A 19927-nucleotide genomic window follows, 5' to 3' on the forward strand; every position below is an offset into this window, starting at 1 on the left:
ATATAAATGTCAGCCTATAATTTTATGCTCCAATACTAGGTATTACTTTATGTAAGTACATAAGTAAAGTTATTAGAAATGTGATTGTTTTCATGGTAGATAGATCTCAGAATGTCAAGAAGCATTCACGGAAACAGGAAGTGAAATATGATGTCAAAAAATTCAGTCTTGTCTACAGCCATACCACCCTGAACATGCCTGATCTCGTCCTATCTCGGAAGCTAAGCAGGGTCGGGCCTGGTTAGTACTTGGATGGGAGACCGCATGGGAATACCGGGTGCTGTAGGCTTAAAAAAAAATTTAGTCTTTGTGAGAGATATTCTGAAGAAAGCAGCTTTCCTATTGTTCAATAGATCATCTCACTGATATGCCCATGCACATTTGCCTGCAAGTTAGAATTCTGAATTCTCATCATTGTAGTTGAAACAAAAATGTAATGTAGCTGAAATGAAAATGAATGGAGTAATTGTGGGAGGAGACTCCAAACTCTCATTTTCTAAAGAGTTACCCTGTGTGAGGCCCCATGGAACAAAAATTGTTGAATAAGGCATTCCATTTTTTGACATAAAGCTTGTGATCCTCTTAAATTCATTATTGGCCCTTTTTTTTTGCAGCCTCTGACACCTGAGGTCCACATCTTCAGAAGAACACATGGGAAGTAGGAACAATGTGACTGAGTTTATTCTCCTGGGGCTCACACAAAGCCCTGAGGGACAAAAAGTTCTATTTGTTGCATTCTTACTCATCTACATTGTGACAGTATTAGGCAATCTGCTTATCATGGTGACCATCATGTCCAGCCCATCGCTGGGTTCCCCCATGTACTTTTTCTTGGCTTACTTATCATTTATAGATACTGTCTATTCTACTGCCATTGCTCCCAAAATGATTGTAGACTTGCTCTATGAGAAAAAAACTATTTCTTTCCAGGCTTGTATGACTCAAGTCTTTATAGATCATTTCTTTGCTGGCGCTGAAGTCATTCTTCTGGTGGTGATGGCCTATGACCGATATGTAGCCATATGTAAACCTCTTCATTATTTGATCATCATGAATCAGCGGGTATGTGTGCTCATGCTGTTGATGGCCTGGACTGGAGGTTTTCTGCACTCATTGGTTCAATTTCTCTTTATTTATCAGCTCCCTTTCTGTGGCCCTAATGTCATTGACAACTTTGTGTGTGATGTGTATCCCTTATTGAAACTTGCTTGCACCAATACCTACCTCGTTGGATTTTCTATGATAGCTAACGGAGGAGCAATCTGCACTGTCACCTTCTTCCTTCTCTTAATTTCCTATGGGGTCATATTACACTCCCTTAAGACACATGGTTTGGAAGGAAAACGCAAAGCCTTCTACACCTGTGCGTCCCATATAACTGTGGTCATTTTATTCTTTGTCCCTTGTATCTTCCTGTATGCAAGGCCCAATTCCACCTTTCCCATTGATAAATCCATGACTGTGGTTCTAACTTTCATAACTCCCATGTTGAACCCCATAATCTATACCCTGAGAAATGCAGAAATGAAAAATGCCATGAGGAAAGTTTGGAGTAACTATGTGGCCTTAGTTGGAACTAGACTGTGTCTCTCATACAGAACATGATGTTTATTCTTTCACAGAATCAAGGAATACTTTCATTATCAGTGATTACATTTAAAAAATTATTTCCTTTGAGTTATTCAGCCTAATTATTCTGAAACAGTCATATATATTAATCTTTATCTAAGTGGAATATGTTATAGCCCTTAGAGAGCCAGAGAATTGCATAGGTTTAATCCCTTATGTAGATAATCATACTGGATTAAGATTCTTTAGTGGACAACATTTTTTTTTTTGTTTTACTTCATTTCAGGTTCCTGTTTGTGGAGTATGGTACCTACATGCTACATAGAAATGTGACCTCTTAAAACTTGCTCCCTTTTAGTCCAGAGTAAAATTTGAAAATTAAAAATTCAGATAGATAAAAAATTGCTAATATAACAGTAAAAATAAATGTCTTGGCCAAATTAATTACTTTAAAATTTAAGAGCATGCTAGTGAAAAAAGTTAGAAAAAGTTAAGAACCATATATAATTATACTCATATGTGGGATATAAAACTAAAAGCAACAAATGAACAGAAAACAAACAAAAACCTCATAGACACAGATAACAGTATGGTGGTAACTGTACTGAGCAGAAGGAAGGGGGTTGGAGGAGAGTAAAGACTAAAGAGGACTCATGGTGTTGAGAGAAGATTTGACTTTGGATGGTGGGTACACAATGCAATATTCAGATGAATGAATTATAGAAATGTGCACTTGAAACCTATATACTTTTATTAACCAACGTCATCCCAATAAATTTAATTAAAAAATAAAAATTTAAGCATGTATTCATAGCTGAGTATAAACCTATAGAAATGAACTTCGTTAATTTCACACTACGTTGGTAGCATATGGTTGATTTTGTATATTATGATCAAATTTTGGACTGAAAAATAAAATTGTTGAACCCCATTCTGTACCTCTAGATAAATTATACTCCCCCAATGGTTGAAATGCACATTTAAGTCACTTGTATCACAGTGAGCCCCAGAGTCTGTCTACATTAAATTAACTCTCTGGGTACACTTTAAAAAAGTACAATAAATGCTAAACATTTTGGGAATAGATTGTTTTATTTTACACAATGAATGCATTTCTGATTTTTCTGTAAACATTATGGTATTATGGTTATTGGTAGAAGTTGTGGCTTCTGGAATCACATTCGAGAGCAATCAAACCTAAAGGAGTTCTCTCTGTCCAAGAGTGGAGATGATCTTACTTGATAAAACATAGAAAGTAATTGGAGCCTCATTGCTTCCAAAGTCTTAATCGCTTTACACAGAGATATTCTTTTGCTTCCAACAATGATAGGAAACTCAGGTGGCTCTTTCAAGATTAGGCATTGAGAATACTAATCTCTGTGATCGTTTTATCTTCCATGCAAAATGTTGAAGTGCCTAAGTCAGCATGCCAGTACCGAGGACATACTGCAGTGCTATGCCATCCTGGGCATCTGAATTTGGTTATGTGGCCTCTCTACATACTTTGAGTGCTTCTCTCTGACACTGTTAAAGTCTTCTCTCTTTTTCCTTAGAATGTTGGTTGTTCATATCATATACAAGGAGGTCTTTGAGAGCAGGCTGATGTCTCTGTATCCTACCTTGTAGAACCCATTTCAGCCCCTCCCACAAATTAGGGCCTTAAGAAATGATTATTGAGCCCAGACTCTGTGGCTTAGTAGCTGAGCATCAACCTATGAACCAGGAGGTCACGGTTTAATTCCTGGTCAGGGCATATGCCCAGGTTGCGGGCTCAATCCCCAGTGTGGGGCATATGGGAGGCAGCCGATCAATGATTCTCTCTCATTATTGATGTTTCTCTCTCCCTTCATCTCTAAAATCAATAAAATATGTGTGTTTTTTTTTTTAAAAAGAAATGGTTATTGAATTAGCTGGGATCAATGAAGGTTTGGACATAAAGCAAATAAATCAGTGGATGAATGAACAAATAAAGGGTTCCGAGAAATAATGGAGTAATTTTTATAAAAGGAACAAGTGGATTTTACCTGGTTGTAATAATACTACAACTATACCTTATTTGATAGCTTCTTTATTAATGCTCCAAAATGTTTAGATGATATCAATGCAAGGGCAAGCCAGAGACCAAAGTATCCATGTTTGCAAGAGAGAAAACATTGGGTTAAAAAAACATTGGATTGCCTTATTTCATCTATGGTGATACACATTAAAGGTGAATGCTCTCAAAGTTCTCAAAGGTCACTTAAGTTATGTGAAATAATTGGGTTGTTGGCAAGATCTGCTAATGATGTTGAAATACCCATGAGGTCCAATTAGCCACCACTAAAAACGTCACAGAATTTGCCTACAAACAGGATGTGTGGTAGCACTCCTATGAGGCTCAAGAGGAAGGCCTTCTCCAAAGGTCATTATGAAGTCAACAGACACACTTACTGTAGCTGAGCTAGTTGGCATTGTTAAGCTTACATCTTTCCTTCTTTCTTGGTGATCTAGCAGCTACCTGACGCCCTGGCCACAGAGCCATGCCAGACAAGTTCATAGGTGAGATTCTGCCTCCCCACCCGGAAATCACATAATTATAGAATTTCAGGTTTAAATGGATCTTAGAAATCATATACTCACCCCTATCCTCACCAAATATGAGGTTTAAATATATTTTTCAGCATGTCAGGCATCAGGAAGGATATAAGTAAGTACAATATGACCAATTTAGAACTAAAAATATTTTAAAAAATTGATATATATTTGTTACTTAGAATCACATCATATATTCAAAATTTCACCTAAAATTTTTCCCACTTAATGTTACAACCTGGGAATTTTACTATGATATTGCACAATTAAAAACATCTCTTTAAAAAACTATACATTATTCAAAGAGATGTACTATATTTTACTTATTCTTTCTCTAATTTGGACGTTACATGCAGTTTCTAATTTTCTATAGCTCTTAATAATTATGTTGAACATATTTGTACTGAATGATTTTTCTCTTTAAAATACTTTCTTTTAGGGTTTATTCATAGGAAGAATATTATAAGAGTAAATAAAAAAGAGACAGTAATTTCTATTTCTTCATAGTTATTTCTAAATCACTGTTATTAATTGTATCTATTTTTACTATGTGCACTATACTCTTTTCTGATCTGTTGGTGAGTCCTTCTCAGAATAAGGGAATTCAATGAGGCTACTGTACTTTGTTTCACATATGTATAAGATTTTAATTTTGGGTAATTAAAAATAAGGCTCTTTATTCATTTCCCTTTAAAAGGAAAGGAATATATATGTGGACATAAAGCAAATAAATCAGTGGGTGAATGAACATGGTTCAGTGCTACACCATCCTGGCATCTGCATATATATATATATATATATATGTATATATATAATATATACATATATATATGTAGAGCACATTTTATTATATATATGTGTATATATATATATTTGCAGAGCACATTTTATTATATTTTCTACTTTCTTTCTTTTGGGAAATTTATGTTCCCAGATTTCCTAATTCAATTAGTAATGGAATATCTTCCTGTAACCAGGGTTGAGGGGTGATGGGTGTTATGGGAGGATGGGAAAATAAAGCATAAGAATGCATATGGCAGAAGCTTAAAGGAGTATGGAGAATCATTCATATAATGGATGAATATTCTGCTGCTGTTTGGTAATGAAATGTTGGGAGGGATTACCAAAGGCATGTGACAGGATACTTTTATGTGTGAACAAATGAGCATACATTGATATGTAATAGTAATTGTCTAATAAATATTTGTTGAATGAGTAGAAGTGTATTAGTTACTTACAGTAAATAATAGATTTTATATGCTTGTGAATGTATATGTACATATAATACTTTGTCTTAGCCAGCAGACTATTTCTATTCTTTGCGTTAAATTTCTGTTTTTTGTTGTTTGTTTTTTACTTTGAAAATAAGGGCTTCTTTTGCTGATAGATCCTCATATATTGAACACCTATCCAAGGGTTTTTTTTTTCCCCAAGTCTACTGAAGCCACAAATTTATTGAATGTGACTATGCGAAAATTGTACGTAAACAAAGTTTTAAAGAATAAAAATTTAATTAGCAATCACTATAATTATCTTGAAGGTAAAATGACTCAGGGATATACTCCTTCCCAGTGGCAATTAATATTTTCATACTTACTTTATAAAATGAACCAGAAACTGTTAATCTGGACTGCAGCTTTCTTTAGAAAGCTTATTTATGTTTCTCATAAAGTAGAGAGCAATGATAAACAGAGCAGGAGAATGGAGCCCTTGAATGCCTAGGTTTCTGTGCTCGGGGAGCATGCATATTCTTACACATGGAGAAGAAAGAAGGTGGCAATTTACCAAGCATCTGTTCATCATCCAATAGGTATCATGCCAGGCAGAAATCATGCCAGGCACTATACAGGCACAATGAGGAAACACACATGAATAGTATATGTGTAATTTCTGATACCAGGGAGGGTGTATCTTCCAGCCATTTATACATTCCACCAAACTGCCTGTTTGTGATAGATGCTTATTGACCCTGTTTCCCCCTCCCCCCCCCATAGTTAGAACTTTGGGTTCAAATATAAATTCTAAAAGAGAAAATAATTCTTTACTTATGTACAGCACTTTACAGCTTGTGAAATACACCTGAGAGTTACAATTTGTAAGTTCACAGACATAGAGGAAGACTGAGAAGCATGGGGCACTGAACTGACTTAACAAAATCACATTGAGTTGGAACCAGAGGAGAATCCAGATTGCACATATAGAGCCCATTATTTTCTCAGTAAATTACACATCCAATGTTGCCCTATAGATACTTTTTAGGTGACAGGTATTAGGTGTCTGAAGAGAGAAAGCATTATGGAGGAAGTGAGAAAGAATTGAAACAATTAGTAGGATGAGGGGCGCCAAGGGCATGCTCCACCATAACAGTAACTACCCTGTTTCTGTACTATAAGATTAATAGGCATCATTCTTTATCTCTTTGTAGGTAATTTATGAATGGATCGCCTTACACGTACCAACAATGTGACTGAATTTATTCTCTTGGGACTCACACAGAATCCACACTTGCAGAAAATACTCATCATTGTCTTTTTGTTCATTTTCCTATTTACCGTGCTGGCCAATCTGTTCATTGTTATTACCATCTCCCTCAGCCCTACACTTTCAGCTCCTATGTACTTCTTCCTCACTTACTTGTCTTTCATAGATGCCTCCTACACCTCTGTCACCACCCCCAAAATGATCATCGATTTGCTGTACCAGAGGAGAACCATCTCCTTGGGTAGCTGCCTGACTCAGCTCTTTGTGGAACACTTCCTGGGAGGATCAGAGATCATTCTCCTTATTGTCATGGCCTATGACCGCTATGTGGCCATCTGCAAGCCCCTTCACTACATGACCATCATGCGGCAGGGGCTCTGCCGCCTCCTGGTGATGGTGGCATGGCTCGGGGGGATACTGCATGCCACTGTACAGATTCTTTTCATGGTCAACTTGCCCTTCTGTGGTCCCAACGTCATTGACCACTTCATGTGCGATCTCTTTCCACTGCTGAAACTTGCCTGCAGCGACACCTACAGGCTCGGAATGATAGTGGCAGCCAACAGTGGGGCCATGTGCTTGCTTATTTTTTCCATGCTGCTCATGTCCTACATAGTCATCCTGTGCTCCCTGAAATCCCAAGGCTCTGAAGGACGGCGCAAAGCCCTCTCCACATGTGGCTCCCACTTTACCGTAGTTGTACTCTTTTTTGTGCCTTGCATATTCACCTACATGCGTCCTGTGGTCACCTACCCTGTGGACAAGCTGGTGACTGTGTTTTTTGCAATCCTCACTCCCATGTTTAATCCTATCATTTACACAGTGAGAAACACAGAGGTGAAAAATGCCATGAGGAGTTTGTTGAAGAGGAGAGTAACTTAGGCTGTTCAAATGTCAAGAACATGATGATGTATATAAATAGGGAGGCTTTTATCTATTGTAAATTGTGAAAGAAAATTAAAAAATTTTGCAGAGCATTGATAGAAAAAAAAAAGAGGGGGGGTTATTTCTTTTTGCTTTTGGTAGATACATAGTGCCAAAAAGGGGAAAAATCAGCAGTGATTCTCTCACTCATCAACTGTCCTCTTCCCCATATATTCCATCTAAGAAGCTAAGCAAAAATAAAAGAAGTCCTGCCCTGGCAGGTGTTGCTAAGTAGTTAGAGCGTCGGCCCTGGCACTGAAGGGTCACCACTTCTATTCCTGGTTAAGGGCATGTTCCTGAGTTGCAGGTTCAATCCCTGGCCCTAGTTGGGGCACTTGCGGGAGGCAATCAATCGATGTATCTCTGTCAGATTGATGTTTCTCTCTCTTTCTCTCCCCTTTCCTCCCTCTCCCTAAAAATCAATGGAAAAAAATATCCTCAGGTGAGGATTAACAACAACAACAAAAATGAGTAAATGAATAAATAAATAAATAAATAAATAAATAAATAAAAGAAGTCTTGAGATCAAAGTCCTATGGAAAAGCCAATTTCATTCAAGTAACACATGTATGAAGACTTTAGAAAAGTAACAGTAAGACTCTGGATAAAAATACTGTAGAATCATCAATTTAGGGATTTATCACTGTTCTTTCCATTTCATATCCTGGATCTATGTATATGAGCATTGAGGGCGCAGTAAAGTACATTGAAAGTTATCGAAAGCACCTAGCAAAAAGCCTAGATAATATTAATTGACCATACATGCCTTGGTTTACTTCTGGGCTCTCTGTTCTGTTCCATTGATCTATATGCCTGTTCTTATGCCAGTACCAGGCTGTTTTGATTACAATTGCCTTGTAGTATAGTTTCATATCAGATATTGTGACACATCTAACTTTGTTCTACTTTCTCAAGATTGCTGAGGCTATTTGGGGTCTTCTTTTGTTTCTTAGAAATTTTTGGAATATTTGTTCTAGATCTGTGAGATATGTCATTGGTATTTTAATAGGAATTGTGTTGAATGTATAGATAACTTTTGGTAGTATGGACATTTTAATTATGTCAATTCTTCCAATCCATGAACATGGTATATGCTTCTACTTATTTGTATCTTCCTCAATTGCTTTTTTCAATGTCATAGTTTTCCAAGTATAGGTCTTTTACCTCCTTGGTTAAATTTATTCCTAAGTACCTTATTATTTTTTTGTTGTTGTTGGCAATAGTAAGTGGAATTGCTTTCTTAGTTTCTTTTTCTGATAGTTCATTATTGGTGTATAATTTTGACTTTTAACTCAGTGAAAGTATTAAGTAAGGGGAGTGAACTAACTATTGCTCAAGGACAACTATGAGGCAAACATACTTTCACTCTCTTAATGAAGAAACAACTTTTATTAAATAGGTCTTTATTTTATACAGAAAAAAAGTGAGCCTCAATAAAGCTAAGCAATAAAGTCATTCTTTTAGACTCTGCCTCCTCTATTCTTCCCACTAAACAATAGTCCTTGCTAGTATGATGGGAAAATATCAAAACACAGAACTGACCACTGGCCACATTTTGAAGATTGTCCTTGCGACTTTCTCTCCTTATTTTTGGGGTCACATTCTTCCTTTCAGCTCTCCCTTGACCTTCGCTTCCTAGGTTACTTGCACTGTCTTAATTCCTCTCATGTCATGGAAAAGTCATCTGATGATCTCATTTCCATAGAGGTATTTCCCTTGATGGGCCTCATAAAATGGGGGATGTAATGAGCTCAAGAAAAGAAATTCAAATGATTGAATTTTAAAGAAGGTGACATGTAAGTGAGAGAGATGTTTTGAGAAAAAAATAAGCAACTTGATAATTGAGAAGACTGATACTTCTTGGACATGATTGAGGGTAACACCTTGAAGAGCTCAATGTTGTCTTTATAGGACTTTTCCCACTGTTATCCCATAGTGTTAATATAGATTAGCACTATAGTGTTAATATTGTATTAGTAAATACTTATTACTTACAAAATGACTCCATGATCAATTAAGTTTAAGAAATTTTGACTTATTTCCTTTACTGAAAAATACTGTTTATTGCCTATAATGTGCCAGGGAGTTCTGGGAGCTGGGTACATAATAGCAAATAATACAAGCAAGGGTTGTATTTTGTCTGGAGCTTAAATCCAGTGAGGAATAGATGGGTAATAAACAAATCAATGGAAAATCTGATTTTGTTAGCAATGAGTATTATGAAAATCTTTTTATTAATTGGGTGATATGGAAGAGAAGAATAGGATATAGATTTGTGTAGTTGTTTAGAGCACAGATAGAATTTTAGTTAGGTCTAAGTTTAAATAACCACATTACCTTCCTTTTAAAAAATAAGTAGGTTATTCTAAATAATGCATTTGAAATGGGGACATTATATCCCCCAAGTAGATGAAAATGGTTGCTTACAGGATGAAAATATTATTATCATTTTTTAATCCTTACTTGAGGATACTTTTTTTTTTTGTTAGAGAGAGAGAGAGAGAGAGAGAGAGAGAGAGAGAGAGAGAGAGAAAGGGGGAAACATCAGTTGGTTGCCTTCCATAAGTGCCCTGAGTGGGGGTCAAACCTGCAACCTTTTCGTGTATGGGAACAGGCTCATGATGGAATGCAGAAGGAATTGGAGAAGGGGTGGGTGGGACTGGTTAGAATAAGTGTCTGTTCCTGGCAGGCCAGTTGGGCTCAGACCCTTTAGACTCATTGTAATTTGCTACTGCCAACAGAAGCAAAAAGCCGGTGATGTGTCAATGTGCAGTGTGACATTATTAAAGACTGATGCTAGCCTCAAGTCTGCCTAGCCTTGGAGCCTCAGAGGCGAGCCTCAGATTCTCAAGACCTGAGTCTAGCTCCAAAGATCCCAACAAAGCCCTAAAGAGCCCAAGCTAGTCCCCAAGGACTGACCCTAATTCCGAAGAGCCAAGCCTAACTGGAAGGGCTGGAATAGTTCCGAAGGGCGGAGCCTGGGCCAGAAGAGCCAAACCTAGTCCTAAAGATGGAGCCTAGCCCAGATGAGCCCAGCCTACTCTAATAGCCCAGCTTAGCCTGAAGAGCAGAGACTAGTCCTGAATAGCTGAGCCTAGCCCTAAGAGTAGAGCCTACCACTAAGAGCCGAACCTAATCCCAAAGAGCGAGCCCAGTCCGAAGGGCTGATCCTAGTTCTGAAGAGCCCAGCCTAGCCCCAAAATGCTGAGCCTCGTCCCAAAGGTCTGAGCCAGCCCTGAAGAGTGGAGCCTAATCCAGAAGGGCCGAGCCCTAAAAGTATATGAATTTCAAATTGGTATCAAAGTGAGTATAAAGGATGGAAAGGGCTGGGCCAATGATATGGCTATTTATGAAAGATTTACATTAGTTTACAAGTTTTAGTATAAAAGTTTATGTTATGTTAGCTTGTTGGTTACACCTATGAAAATTAGTTATACTGGAGATAATAAAATTATCCTCAAAGTCCATATCCCTTTTAAAAAAACTGTTTTAATAAAGGAAAATATGGTGTTGTGGATTCTAACCTTGATTTTTAATGTTGACTCATAATTATATCAAGATAAATTGAAAATAAGTCTATTTTCATATATTCTTTTCTAGATTTTAAAATTATATTAAAATGTTTTACAAATAAGCAGCATTATTATAATTTTTTCTCATCTAATCCTATCTAATAAAAGAGTAATATGCAACTTGACCATACCTCCGCTACACCCACAAGCCACGCCCACCAGCCAATCAGGAGTGATATGCAAATAAACCCAAACAAGATGGTTGCGGCCACAGAGAGCAGGAGGGAGGCTTGGGTTTCCCTGGCAATGGAGGAAGCCAAGTTTTCTGCCTGCCCTTGCTGGCCTAGGCCTCCACTCCAGGCTACAAAGTTTTACAATTATAGAAGATAAATAAATCACAACAGAAATGGCTGCCTCCACGGAGTGAGCAGAAGGCTTGGCTTCGCTCCAGGCTACAAAGTTTCAATTGTAGAAGATAAATAAATAAATCCCAGATACCAGGGCCTCCACTTGGGTCGCCAGGGGGCGTGGCTGGCCTGGAAACCACCACAGGACCCTCTCCCAGCCAGCCCCATGCCCCAAGGGAACCCCCACCCTGATCCGGGACACCCTTCAGGGCAAACCAGCTGGCCCCCACCCATGTACCAGGCCTCTATCCTATCTAATAAAAGAGTAATATGCAGATTGACCATCACTCCAATACACAAGATGGCCAGCAGGGGAGGGCAGTTGGGAGGGACCAGGCCTGCAAGGGAGAGCAGTTGGGGGGACCAGGCCTGCAGGAGAGGGCAGTTAGGGGTGACCAGGCCTGCAGGGGATGGCAGTTAGGGGCAAACAGGCTGGCAGGGAGCAGTTAGGCATCAATCAGGCTGGCAGGAGAGTGGTTAGGGGGTGATCAGGCTGGCAAGCAGAAGTGGTTAGGGGCAATCAAGAAGGCAGGCAGGCGAGCAGTTGAGAGCCAGCAGTCCTGGATTGTGAGAGGGAGATCCGACTGCCCGTTTAGGCCCAATGCTACCGGGATCGGGCCTAAACGGGCAGTCGGACATCCCTTGAGGGGTCCCAGATTGGAGAGGGTGCAGGCTGGGCTGAGGGACACCCCCCCGCCCCATGCACAAATTTCATGCACCGGGCCTCTAGTATATTATAAATGTGTTTTACCATCTATGTCCTATCATTTATAGTATTTTATTTACAGCATCTTAATTTGTAGTAGTCTGATTTACATAAACATCTTCCTATTATTGAATGTTGTAGATATTTCTAAACTTTTACTATCATCAAATACATGCATCATTTTCCATTATAAAATGACAATACCTCATTTCACTTTTAGAATATTTTTTTAGTGTTGGGTTCTAGAAAAAGGAATAGAGATGTTTCCGATCCTGAAAATATTTCCAAAAGGATTACACAAAGTAGTTTAATTACAATTTTAGAATTAATCCTATCTAATAAATAGGGAATATGCTAATTGACTGTCATGCCCTCACAAAGATGTGGCACCCACAGCCATAAGATGGTGGTGCTCAGTCCCCTCAGCCCGCCATGGGGGCAGGCGCGGCACAGCTAGGCCCGTCCCCAGGCAGGTCTGGCTGCTCTGCGCACCTGCCTCCAGAGTCCCCCAGTCCCTTCAGCCCCCCAGCCGCCCAGGGCCAGCCAAGGCACAGGTAACCAGGGCCGGCCGAGGCTTGCGCTGCTGGCAGTGGCAGCAGTAGAGGTGTGATGGGGGCATCACCTTCCCACGATTGCCAGGTTGCCTCCCGCCCCTGAGGGCTCCCGGACTGTGAGAGGGGGCAGGCCGGGGTGAGAGACCCCCTCCAGTGCATGAATATTCATGCACCGGGCCTCTAGTATAATTTAAAAAAGCATGATTTTAAAACATTTTATCCTTATCATGGATTCAAGTTTCTAGTTCTTTGTGTATGTGTAGACACTGTTTAAAAATAATGCTACTATTAATATTTCACATCATCCTTTTGAATTATATGTTGTAAAGCACACTCATAATTGTTTGATTTGACTCTTGTGGGCCAGGCAGCTTGAACAAGGGTTGTTTTATCAGTTTGATGGGAGAGGATGCTGAGGCTCAGTGGCTTCTCCAATGACACATGGCTAGTAAATGATGAGGCTCTAATTGCTAGTTTTTCAAGAGCAGAAACTAAGCAATTGTTGTATTATTTTTAATTAAAATTTTATTTTGGCAAAATTTTAGATTAATAGAAAAGTTTCCAAGACAGTAGAGTTCCTGTACACTCCTCACTTAGTTTCCCCCTAATAATATCATCTTACATTACCATAAGTATATTTGTCAAAACAATGAAATGAATATTGATTTATTACTCTTTATGAAACATCATATTTATTTAGATGTCACTAATATTTCTACTACTGTCTCTTTTCTGTTCTAGGGTTCAGTCCAGGCAACACATTACATTTAGGACAGTTACCTTTTAAATTTCTTAAAATCATGAATTTTGTTATAAACTGTGAGGATATATTGTATTCTCTTTTGTCAAAGTTTATTATTATTATTTTTTAATCCTCACTGAGGATATTATTTATTGATTTTTAGAGAGAGTGAAAGAGGGAGGGAAAAACAGAGAGAAATAGTGATGTGAGATATTCAACCAGGTACATGTCCTTGACTGGAATCAAACCAGGGACTTTTCAGTCCACAGGCCGATGCTCTATCCAGTGAGCCAAATGGTCTAGGGCTCTTTTGTCAAAGTTTTATCACAAACTTTGGAAATCCCTTTTATCCGAAAAAAGAGGGGGTTGATTTGTTTATATCTAAGAAACATTTTAATTCTAAATGGGTGTTACTCTTAGAAACTCCCTAGATAAGGGAAGTGGGGAGCCTAGGAATTAATTATTAGATTAGTATAGAGCCTTGGTCTTCCTCTCTACTTCCTCACCCTATTTAGTTTTCTTTGTTCAGTGAAGCTACCTGAGAAAAATTGGGTCTGAGGGCCACAATAATTTATTCAGGGATTATTAAGGACATTTAAAAGTGTTGCACATTGAAACAATACCACATCTACACTGTTACAAAAATATTTTATACTTGTAAATAAATAAGAGGATGAGTTAAAAATACTTATCAGCCTTGGTCATGGTAAAGCAGGAATTAAGAGGAAATACCAATTGTCGTTTCTGGTCTGTGTCAATGTCTTTAGGAGCTTGTTCTCACTATTGTGATTTTTCTCTGGTGCTTCTAATTGCATCAATGGTTTTTATGTGTATTGCCTTATCTGATTCTCATATGAACCCTTGCATTGTTATTTTACCCAGTTACAGAAGTAGAATTACAGTCTTTGAGAAGTTTAAGTAAATTTTCCATCCCAATATAACTAAGTAGAAGAGCCTGTATTTGAACCTACGTCTGTACTAATCTGGAACTGATGTTCTCTTTTTATTTTTGAAATTAAAAATTTTTTTTGTTCACAATTGACATTCAATATTATTTTAGTTTTGTACTACATAGTGGTTAGATATTTCTTTATTATTATTATTATTATTTTTAAATATATTTTTAATTGATTTAAGAGAGAAAGGGAGAGGGAGAGATAGAAAACATCAATGATGAGAGAGAATCATTGACTGTCTGCTTCCTGCATGCCTCCTACTAGGGATTCAGCCTGCAAACCAGACACATACCCTGGACCAGAGATTGAACCTGGGACCCTTTAGTCTGCAGACTGACACTGTATCCACTGAGCCAACCAGCTAGGGCACAGTGGTTAGACATTGATATAACATATGAAGTGATCCCTCAGCTGGCACCATACATAGTTATTACAACATTATTATTATTATTATTATTATTATTATTATTATTATTATTTTGATATGATCTTATTATAGCCTTTGAGGTTTCTTTGCCTTTTTTTTTTATTTGAGAGAGTGGGAAGGAGAGGGAGAGCCAGAAAGAGAAGCATCAATGTGAGAGAGACACATCGATTGGTTGCCTCTGCAGGCGAAGGATCAAACTTGCAACCGAGTTACCTGCCCTTGACTGGAATCGAACTTCGGACCCTTCAGTCCTCAGGCCAATGCTCTATCCATCCAGCTAGAGCGTTATTACAACATTATTGACTGTATTCCCTATACTATACTTTACATCCCCATGACTATTGTATAACTGCCAATTTGTACCTCTTAATCCCTTCACCCTTTTCACTCAGTCCCCAGCTCCCCTCCTATCTGGCAACCCTCAATTCATTCTCTATATCTAAGAGTCTATTTCTGTTTTGTTTATTGGAGCTGATGTTCTTACTCATTCCATTTCATTGTCTCTCCGGCTTTGACTCTAAGATAAGCTGATAACTGCTGGGTCATATATTGATATTCTTTACTTTTTAATAAATGGTTGTTGGCTGATCCAATGACCTTATAAGTTTGCTTTATACTCTTGTTTTCTTGGTGACAACTTGTAACTGAATATGGTGTTCATAGTGCAGGCTCTGTTTAAGAATGTCTAGTACACTGGGAGTATAATGGAGATGGTAATTTAAAAGTAAGTATAAAGATGCATATTAGCATACACAATTGTATATTTATTGTAAATTGTTTTTGTTAGCTCTAAGTGGATTTCACCAAAATCAGATTATTTTTAATTCTCACAGTAAACATTATTATTTTACTCACCTGTTTAACAGATTATATGTATATGTACATACACATTTGACAAATTTCTGTTATATGTATAGATAAGGACACAATAATTCTTGGAAGCTGTTGTCTGGCTATGGAAAACAAAGTCAAAAGTTGGAGTAATTATCTGTATGACTTGCTGGATAAGGTGGCTGATTTGCTAAGTGAGAGAATAGTGACTACAATTGGTGAGGGCATTTATTATAAGCAATTGTTACATTTTGCAAATTTGACTCTCATCATAATCCTGTGAGATGAACAGGTAGGTTATAGATGAACATCCTTACAATAAAGTAATATAAATGACAAATTGTACTTGATCAGATTGGGCCACACAGTATTTATAATTAGTAAATAATTAAAAAGTCTCAAGACTCTAGCCATATTCAACATACTGTTTCTATTCCTTACCTATGTGGTTGTTTCCAGTTTATATCTGTAGTAATTGGACCATTACTTCCTGAATCTATATCATTTACTCTGTGTCCTTCATCAAACATGAACAAAGGAATCAGAAGGCTTTGATTTTTATGGGTGGATGGAGACAGTAGAAAGGCCAGGTCTGCTCTTAAATTCTTGCTAAAAAGAAAACTCACTGCTTCTTTCTCTGTTGATCCATTAGGACTACTTAAGTGTTGGAGCCAAAGATTCTGTTTAAATTCCAGATCCAGCATCTGTAATTTGTTTGACCTTTTCTCTCTAAATGTGAATTGTCTACCAGTAAAATAGTTGTAATAAGCTATAACATGAACTGTCCTAAGCACTATTTCCTAAATAGTTGCTTTCTTTACATTATTTAACTTAGTCACTATGACAATAATCTTCAGTAGGTATTATTATTTATCATAAACATCTGTTCTTATTTTAAATGATGAATAAAGAAAGAACACAACTCAATACACGCTTACTTGTTACGTGTAAATATAGAGTAGGCACTTTTACATAGATCTTTTTTTTTTCTCCTAGGGAATGAATTAATTCATCTTAAAGGCCCAAGACATCTGTAATACTCTCAACAATGAAAAGAAATAAAAAAATAATTGGAAACATAGCTATGATTTTTTCAAGTGCTTTGTAAATTGGGGGTTATTTCTTCTCTTTGTAGATAAGGTAATCTCTTTTTTTTCTTTATTGATTAAGGTATTACATATGTGTCCTTATCCTCCCATTGCCCCCCAACCCCACTCATGCCCTCACCCCCCTGGTGTCTGTGTCCATTGGTTAGGCTTATATGCATGCATACAAGTCCTTTGGTTGATCTCTCCTCCTTACCCCCTCCCTCCTCTACCTTCCCTCTGAGGTTTGATGGTCTGATTGATGCATTTCTGTCTCTGGATCTGTTTTTGTTCATCAGTTTATGTTGTTCATTATATTCCACATATGAGTGAAATCATGTGATACTTATCTTTCTTGATCAGGGGAGGCATGCAAGTCATCCCTGATGGCCAATAAGTTACAGTTCTCCATCCTCAGAATTTGGATGCGGCTTCAGAATCTTCCTCAACAATTCACTCCGGGAAACCACTTCTAAATGATCAGAGTTGGCAGTTGAGATAAAAACTGTGTTTCATCCCTACCATATGTGAATACTTCCCTTCTCCTATATTAAAGCTCTGGCCATTTTGAAGTATTTAATACTTTATTTCCTGCTGAGTTCTGTCTGACCTCCCACTACCACCTTTAACAAATTTCTAATTTTGTGTTCTCAATTACGTCAGAAGCACATAATCAGCTTTTCATATGGATGCGGCAACTTGATGACTGTGCTATGATAGTATCACAAACTGGTCCCAGGTGAACTTTTCTTTTTCTCATAATTGCAGATTTTATATGCTCACCGTGGTAACGTTTAGCTTTTCCTCGGAAATCATGCAAAACCAAAGCTTTGTAACTGAGTTCGTCCTCCTGGGGCTTTCACAGAATCCCGATGTTCAGAAAGTGGTATTTGTTATATTTTTGTTCAGCTACATTGCAACTGTTGGGGGCAACCTGCTAATTGTGGTGACCATCAGCAGCAGCCCAGCACTCCTGGGCTCCCCCATGTACTTCTTCTTGGCTTTCCTGGCTTTTCTGGACGCCTGCTTCTCCACCGTCATTGCCCCAAAGATGATTGTGGACTCTCTCTACGAGAGAAAGACCATCTCCTTTGAAGGCTGCATGGCCCAGCTCTTTGCTGAACACTTCTTTGCTGGAGTGGAGGTGATTGTCCTCATAGTCATGGCCTATGACCGCTATGTGGCCATCTGCAAGCCCTTGCATTACTCTTCTATCATGAACTGGAGGCTGTGCAGCGTTCTGATGGGGGTGGCCTGGACAGGGGGCTTGCTGCATTCCACGATACAAATTCTCTTTACTTTACAGCTGCCCTTCTGTGGCCCCAATGTTATCGATCATTTCATGTGTGACTTGTACCCATTACTAGAGCTCGCCTGCACCGACACTCATGTTTTCGGCCTTTTGGTGGTGGCCAACAGTGGGTTTATCTGCGTCATCATCTTCTCTTTGTTGCTTCTCTCCTATGGTGCCATCTTGTTCTCTCTGAGAACCTACAGTGCTGAAGCGCAGTGGAAAGGTCTCTCCACCTGCGGATCTCACATTGCTGTTGTGGTTTTGTTCTTTGTCCCATGCATATTTGTGTATGCCCGACCTCCATCTGCTTTCTCCTTTGACAAAATGGTGGCAATTTTTTACACCATCCTAACGCCCTTGCTCAATCCTTTGATTTATACCTTCAGAAATAAGGAAGTGAAAAATGCCATGGGGAAACTGTGGAATAGAATAATGGTGGTTTGTAATGAAAGATAAGACTGATCTGATGGCATCTACACTCAGTGTGACATGCAGGTGGGATGGAGCTGCTGAGAGTGTTTCCAGCAATGAAGGATTAGAGTGGTCCAGGGTCCCTAAGTCTTTCCTGGCCTCAGCACTCTCAAAAACATTTCTGCTCACAGAAGGGCCAATAAACTGTACATGGCACTGAGGCCAGCTTGGCAGAAGTTTCTGTCTTGGGGGAAGCTCCCTCACTTGAAGAGATTCTGGGCAGAGTATAAGATAAGGCAGTACTTTTTCCACAGCTGGGTTTTCAAGATCTTTGGGAACCCTTGCTATACCCCTTCTTTGGTTTTGGGGTTAGTGATATTATAACGGGACATGGAGAAAGAAGCTGCATTCTGTGGTGAAATTTTGGATCAAACTATTCTCCCTAATGTATAGCTCCTTTCCCCTCTCTCTGTCTTTCTGTATTTTACCCCCTGACTCTTCTTTCCTTGGGTCTGCTCACTCTCACTCTCCTCTCCCCTGCTCTAACTTCAATGTCATTCTCTTCTCTTTCCTCTTATTCACTATTAATCATTTACGTATCTATTTTCTGCTTTGATATTTACCTCACTATGCAGTTTACAGAATTGATTTTGGAGTCAGAACAGAAAATTTAGGCATCCATTGGCATCCTCCTAATAGGGCTCAGGATTTATCTTTTCTAGGGTGCAATCTATGTGATTGGGGTTTGATGTTTTATGTGACATGAATGGTGAATGCTAGAGATAGAGGCTATCTAGTAGCATCCCAACTCTAATTTTAGAATGCTTAGAAAAACTTTCTGTATCACAAGTCAAATTTTGTACATTGAAAGAACAAGGCATACTTACTTTGCAAAATAATGTGCAGGTCAAATGAAATAAAAAAAGTGAAAATTGTTTGAATAATAAGATTATACAAGAATAATATGTAATCTAGAATTGTGTTATTCAGTTAAATATATATTTAATAACACAGTAATATAGGTGAATAGGAAATAGAGGGAGATGCCTATCTGGGGAAAAAAGGAAGTTTTTGAGTATCAAATATATTTGAACTGTTTTAGATTTCAGCAGGTAAAAGTAAGAATTAAAGAAGGGAAAATAGCATTCTCTATTACTGGGATGTCACTCAGATGAGAGAGTTAGGATAGTGCGAGAGTGTTAGGAAATAATGATTGAATTCAATGATAAAACTCTGAGGTAGTGTTGATCTGACCCAATACATACATCTTGTCAAGACCTGCTTTCCTGTTTTTTCATGTTCCCAAATCTTCACTTTGCTTATCCAAAATAAAACAAAATAGAATTGCATGACCTGGCTTTCATGGTTGCCCAATACCTGTCCATAATTTTACCTCTTACAACTTTTTGATCTAATAATGGTGTAATTTTTATGGAGATCATCTCTATGTTTCCCTG

At 38.2% G+C, this 19927-nt stretch overlaps 3 protein-coding genes across 3 annotated transcripts; all 3 read left to right on the top strand.

Annotated features, from left to right (window-relative positions):
• Positions 1–651: 651 nt before the first annotated feature.
• LOC307109250 (olfactory receptor 4A15-like) lies at positions 652–1605 on the top strand (the record flags this gene model as incomplete). The annotated part of the gene is made up of 1 exon (XM_079787966.1): positions 652–1605. The coding sequence occupies one exon, from the start codon at positions 652–654 to the stop codon at positions 1603–1605; it is 954 nt and encodes a 317-aa protein (XP_079644092.1).
• Positions 1606–6576: 4971 nt separating this feature from the next.
• On the top strand, positions 6577–7503 carry LOC307109724 (olfactory receptor 4C3D-like; the record flags this gene model as incomplete). The annotated part of the gene is made up of 1 exon (XM_079788592.1): positions 6577–7503. The coding sequence occupies one exon, from the start codon at positions 6577–6579 to the stop codon at positions 7501–7503; it is 927 nt and encodes a 308-aa protein (XP_079644718.1).
• A 10037-nt stretch (positions 7504–17540) lies between these two features.
• LOC307109689 (olfactory receptor 4C15-like) lies at positions 17541–18515 on the top strand (the record flags this gene model as incomplete). The annotated part of the gene is made up of 1 exon (XM_079788556.1): positions 17541–18515. The coding sequence occupies one exon, from the start codon at positions 17541–17543 to the stop codon at positions 18513–18515; it is 975 nt and encodes a 324-aa protein (XP_079644682.1).
• Between the last annotated feature and the right edge of the window lie 1412 nt (positions 18516–19927).

The sequence above is a fragment of the Cnephaeus nilssonii genome (assembly GCF_951640355.1).
Source record: "Cnephaeus nilssonii genome assembly, chromosome: 13".
Classification (NCBI taxonomy): domain Eukaryota; kingdom Metazoa; phylum Chordata; class Mammalia; order Chiroptera; family Vespertilionidae; genus Cnephaeus; species Cnephaeus nilssonii.